Source organism: Schistocerca serialis, chromosome 1, assembly GCF_023864345.2.
Source record: "Schistocerca serialis cubense isolate TAMUIC-IGC-003099 chromosome 1, iqSchSeri2.2, whole genome shotgun sequence".
Taxonomy (NCBI): Eukaryota; Metazoa; Arthropoda; class Insecta; order Orthoptera; family Acrididae; genus Schistocerca; species Schistocerca serialis.
Window position 1 is genome coordinate 305,837,937 of NC_064638.1, and position 6,000 is coordinate 305,843,936.

General features: G+C 37.5%; 1 protein-coding gene across 8 annotated transcripts in view; it reads left to right on the top strand.

Annotated features, from left to right (window-relative positions):
- LOC126469111 (putative tRNA (cytidine(32)/guanosine(34)-2'-O)-methyltransferase) overlaps positions 1-4,213 on the top strand; it is a 69,799-nt gene extending 65,586 nt beyond the window's left edge. For 6 of the 8 annotated variants that reach the window (XM_050096613.1, XM_050096610.1, XM_050096606.1 and 3 more), the window contains 3 exons: positions 627-810; positions 3,187-3,478; positions 3,563-4,213. In XM_050096613.1, coding sequence (XP_049952570.1) covers positions 627-787 — 161 coding nt within the window. In that variant the 3' untranslated portion in view covers positions 788-810; positions 3,187-3,478; positions 3,563-4,213. Of the gene's footprint in view, positions 1-626; positions 811-3,186; positions 3,483-3,562 lie in introns of those variants that run through there. The other 2 variants (XM_050096607.1, XM_050096608.1) reach the window with 2 other exon arrangements.
- The last annotated feature ends 1,787 nt before the right edge of the window (positions 4,214-6,000 follow it).

Genomic DNA, 6,000 nt, shown 5'->3' on the forward strand with positions numbered 1-6,000 from the left:
CTATTGGCCGGTGTGTTCACGTGGCGAGATAGTGGCATAATCAATGCCGTCTATCATCCATTGAGATCCATTTATTCTAGCGGGCACTATCTACCGTCCATTGAGATCCATTTATTCTAGTGGGTATTCAACTTCTTCATGGCCCAATATCTGAGAAACATTGCTTAAAAAGTAACTGAAGAAGTACTTCAAATGAAATTTTATATGTGAATGACACACAGTTTCTGACGAGATTGAAATGTGTAAGTATCAGTATATTATTTCAAGGTATTTGAGACATGGAAATATGTGGTGGAACACTTTGATAAACTGCCGAACAGGGGAAATCCTGAGAAATGTCCTCCAAAAAGGTGTCAAGAAAAACTATTTACCTGTTGTTAAAGTGGACTGAAAGACATCAGTAGTATTTCCTGACACAGTAGGTCTGTAAGTTAATGATTTAGTGTGAGAACTAACTATTTAAAATTGTGTATATTTTTACTATCCAGACATACTTTCCTCTAAGGCATAGCGAGCTAAGATGGCACCTTTTTATTATTGTTATTAATAGTATTATTAATATATTGTGACAGTTGTATCACTAAACAAAGTAAATTTTCTTTCACTTATTAAAATTTCCATTACAGAGGCTTACATACTGTGCAGGAACTACACACCACCTGAAGGCTACAAACCAACTATGCTAAATCCATTACTTACACAAACAGATTGTGACTTCAGGTCTCTCACTGAAGTTAACCGTGCTATTGTTCCTTTTCTAAGCTGTGGAGATTTGAATCTGTACTGATAGACATCACTCATTGGCAGAAGGTGAGTTGCATAAATAGATTTTTTATCTTCTGTAGTTGCTGCTTATAATGTTGTACCTGATCAGAAAATTATTTTGTCAGTAGATGGCATTAAGAGCATTCCCTGGTTGTAAAATATGTTAGAAAACCAGCTACCAACCATTAACTGGATGATAACTCTCTTCATGTTAGAAAACCAGCTACCAACCATTAACTGGATGATAGCTCTCTTCAACACAATTTATTGTTTCTTACAAGGAAGATAGGAATACCGCAGTCAGTCACAGTACGAATGGTTTTTTTATTATCCTTGCATATTCAGATTTCAGCTATAAATAGCCATCTTCAGTGCATTTGAGAGAGTTATAACACAGCAAACTCCCAGCAATACATGTCAACGACCATTACATATACGCATAGGCAGTAGGAAACTGACCAAGCACCTCAATTTCTTACTGCTGTACATCTATAAAGTCGAATGGTGATATGTACTGCTGGGAGTTTGTTTTATTACAACTCACCTACACGCACTAAAGGTGGCTATTTATAGGTGAAATCTTGATAAGTGAGGATAATAATAATAATAATAATATAATAAAAAACAGTGCTGTATTCCTATCTTTCTTGATAATAATATACAGTCACTGTGCACAGTGGTTCCTTGTGGAGTCAGAGTTGCTTATTGTTTCTTATTATTATTGGTTTTGAACACTTTGTTCATCCTCTGATGAGTGCATTGTATGTAAATGATGAACTGTTAATCAATTGTTGAATGATTTTAAAGCCGTGGTCCCAACTCAAAAGTATTGAATTGTGTTATGGGCATAAAAATGTTGGAATTCAAGGAAGGTGAATGCAGTTACATTATCTGAAAGTGATATGTTTGAGGTGCCTCAAAAATGAGGATTTTTTCCAACTTCCTGCTAGTAACAGTAGAAGTGACCTGGGACATGCAGAACATGAAAGGGAAGTGAGAAAATGAATCAGTCACAAGGAGCCCAGAAATGGCCCATAAGAATCTAGGTAGTTGTGCTCCCATTGTTCCACAGCACCAACACCGGCAGAGAATTGCTTGGGAGACACAGCTTGGTGGGTTTGGCTTGCAGATTATTGATTATTCGCAGACAAGGTTCACAGTGCAGGTGTCAGTACTGGGGCAGAATGTGTGGTTGCGCCGAACACTTCATAAGCATTGTACAGGAGATGCGGCATTCTGGGTGGAAAAGAGGAAGTAAACATGACGTGGCAGTGGTGTTCATCCGATATAGACAACAAAACTCCTTGATTTAGGTGTAATGATTTTTCCCTTCAGTGCAGAAATTATATTAGCTGTGAATGTTACATGAGTTCTGAAAATGATAGTGCGTGACTATTATTTCAGCTTGTAGTACATATGTGCTTACAAGCTTCTTCCTCATGGGTACTGACCCACACTAGTGCTGCATTACATGTTATATGAATTCTGGAACCTTTTTGGTTTCGTAAGGTTAAGAGCGATTTTGTTTGCCACGAGTTACAGTTGGCATTTCTGATTTGTGGCCCATAATGAGTATGGTTATGTTAATAGCAGCCAATATAATGTTTTTGAATAGCTATTTATTGTCTCTGCTATATTATACGTATGTGCCAATTTGTTCATATTCCTTAATTTGACCATCTGCTTTGTGTTGTGGACTTAAGGGAGGGAGGATGCCATCACACCACAACATTGTAGTTTCCCATTCGTGTTTTGGTATTTTAATTCATTCTGTAATTTGTCAGTTCATTATCAGGGATACTGATTCAGCCAAGTTATAAATTAACAGAGAGATCTAATGCCTTGCAAAGGTTACTGAAAATGCCATTGGTATAGATATTTTATTTAGCTGTGTGATAACTTCATTTGTGAGGTTTTTGTAGATTATCTACAGAAACCCAACTTAGGGGTTATTATCATACTAATCTCTATAAAATGAGTCCAGTTTCTTGGACATATGGCAATGACCTTACCTTTGCTCTTGTAGATCTTACTATTACACATGTATGTGGCGCGCAAGCACAATTGAAACCGCTTAAGAAGTTTACATCACAGCTCGAGAAATCTCGGGTTATTGTCAAGCTTTTGAACAACTTGTGTTGAAACTATCTCCATGATATGTCTTTGCATTATTAATGCCTGTGTATTTTAATAATAAAATAATTGGGAAACAAGGACTATAATATCTAGCATGATGCACTTCTTGAAATTTGTTCCCATTTTCAAGTGTAACTATTTACATTGCTGTTTCATGTAATGTCTCTGTGTGTGTGTGTGTGTGTGTGTGTGTGTGTGTGTGTGTGTGTGTGTGGTTTTTTCTGTAGGTGCACATGAGAATATGAGTAAATTTCTGAAACATGTGTTTCCTTCTATGTTTCACAGAACTGTCAAATTTCAAGAAGAAGATAGGTTGTTGTTATGGCTACTTCATAATAGTGACAGTAGCGAAATGCATCAAACAAGAAAAGTCCAGGATGAAACAACAACAATATGGAAAGGATAGATTGCTGCTCACCACATAGAGGAGGCAATGTGTCACAGACAGGTACAGTGAAAAAGACTGCTGAAGCACCTCTGTGTGGTGAGTAGCCATTAATTGTTGTTGCCAAATAAGAACATTTGTTTTGCAAGCTTTTACTTCGTATAATAACGAATAAATATCACTTCAGTCAATGTAATTGGTTTTTTATAATCTTTTTTTCTGAGTTTAAATGGACCCTCTAGAATCTTCTCTTACACCCAGGAATTTCTTTTGCAGCCAAATGGAGAATGACTTAACTGCAGTCGCAACTGTCCTTACTGGCTGCTTGTTACTTAAATAACTTCAGTTGTGGGTGGTGCTAGAACCTCACATGGCCTCCAACAAACATTTACTAAGTGTTAATTACTCTGTTATAGTGTCAGTGGTTTTTGTTTCAGGTTGCAGTAGTTTATTCTGTGCAGAAACATAATGATTGAAGCATATTACTTGTTTCTTAGAAAGGTATTTTATCTTGTAGTGTAAATTTTGTCAATACTTTGATGCAGTAAGTGTACCTGTGGAGAAAGTTCCAGAAAGCTTGCAGTTCTTGTGGTACAAATACAAATTCTTCCAACAAATCGATTTTGTAATATTTGTATGCAATGCAGCAATTGAACTGGAGTCACTCTGCCATCTCTTTATTCACATCATGTGGCAGAATGATATTGAATGTTTCCAACGACTCGGACAGTGTTTGAATACATGAGGTTAACGGTTTGTGATATACGCTAAGTTCACTACTGAACTATAAATTTTGAACAGAATGGTGTAATTTCTTGTGAATTGACAGTGCAGCATGTGTTTCTGTAATCCTAAATGGTACCAAAACAAATGTGTGTTACACTTTTAATGACAGGTTGTGTTTGCAATAAAATGAATTTTAATGACCTTGTCTTAGCACAACATACGTCCTGCAATCCATCCAACTTAGCTAATTTTTCACTTTCAGGGAACATTAGTGGATAGTAATTGAAGCTGTCATGATAAAAAAGTATGCTTAATAGAACCTGAGATACACTAATGTTCCTAAATTCGTAGTAATACTGTGTTGTCTTTAATTAAGAGTACCCATAAGCTGATAATTGCCCTTTGAATGTTAGCTCATTGCTCCTGGAAGGAAGAAAATTTGCGGCTTAACCCTTTGCACTCCGTAAGGCAGATACAGGGCGGCTCCGTGCGCTCTTATTTAAATGGCCGATGCCTGGGCGGCTATGCACCGCAGAGATTTATGTGGATCTCTTTGTGGAAACAATGTGGCCGCTGGCCAACAATTGGGGTATACATTAAAACAAAATGTGTGCTTTCATTCATATATTTATGTAAGCTTTTACAGTAGAAAACTTTCCATTGTGTGGTATTTTTTGAATCACACTTCAGGGTGGAGAGCTGGGTTTTGTGAGCATGTTTCGCAGTAATACACAGTTTCACGCCTGCCACCTTTCTTTTTTCTGTCTGAGCACACTGCACAATCCTTATGCTTGTTCCCAAGAAGCTTGTTGATAATGTGCAACTTTCCATTCAAGCGTTCCTCGTCATCAGAAGTTGAACGACGTCCTCGTTTCTGTCCTTGAGTTCTTTCTTCGGCAACTAATCCTCTTATACAGGGTGTATACAACCCGGGACAACCGGGAGATCCGGGAAAAACCCGGGAATTTTTTCATCCGGGAGAAAACCGGGAAAAACCCGGGAATTGTTTAGAATTCTGGGAATTTTTCATTGTTTTAGTTTTCAGTTAAATTTATGTGATTTTGACTTGTAAGAACCAATACTCTAACAAAGGATATTACTGTATCCCGCTACTGCAGAATAATACTGCAACAACAAAAATGAACAGGAGAAAAAAATAGAAAGGAATAAAACTAAAGTTGCCAAGGAAATGCGCCGTATACAACAACAAAACAGTGCTCATACAAGCGTCTGTCAACAGCAAAGTATGTCAAAGGCTTTAGGAAGACTATGCTGTGCTTTGTAACAACAAATTGCCTCCGGTGAGTGTGGCGTGACAACTGTTTAAATTAGATTCGTTTGAGGCTTTGCGGGCGGGCTCTTGCGCATTGCAGTTGAGTCGCGTATGAGTAGTACCTTCTCCCGCTTCTCATCACAGATGTGTGGCTGGGTGCCACTACTTAATATTGCCCCATTTCAGAAGTTAGTAAATCTGGGGCTGATGCACAGAGCAGTCTGAGTTGTGGTGGGGAGGTGGGTCGTCTCCACGTGACCGTTTAGTGATTTTGTTGTTTCCTCTTCGTTTATTGCTCTCACGTTAAATGATAACAAAATGGAGTTTTGTGGTGGGGAGCTATCAGATGAATTAAAATACGTTCGCGTAATTACGGAAGGCTAAAATATGTTATTAGTTTTAGATTTTATTTCCACCTTTCTGACAGTCAAACATTAATCGCCTTACAGAACAATGAAGTTATTTTGGCCGGTTTGCTAAAGAGATTTGGGTTTCATTAATCTTTTCTGTTGAGGCAGTCAATTTATTTGAAACAAAGTGTTTAGTTTCACACTATTAACTAGTTTCAACTGTTCGCTGCATTTCAAGTGCACGTATGGCATTATGTCATAATAAAGAACCAAACATGAGATAATACAGTACTGGTACTCCAAGAAAATTTGCAATCAAATGTGCATTTTAAGCTGAATTATGCGTTTTAGTATGGTTCACGAAA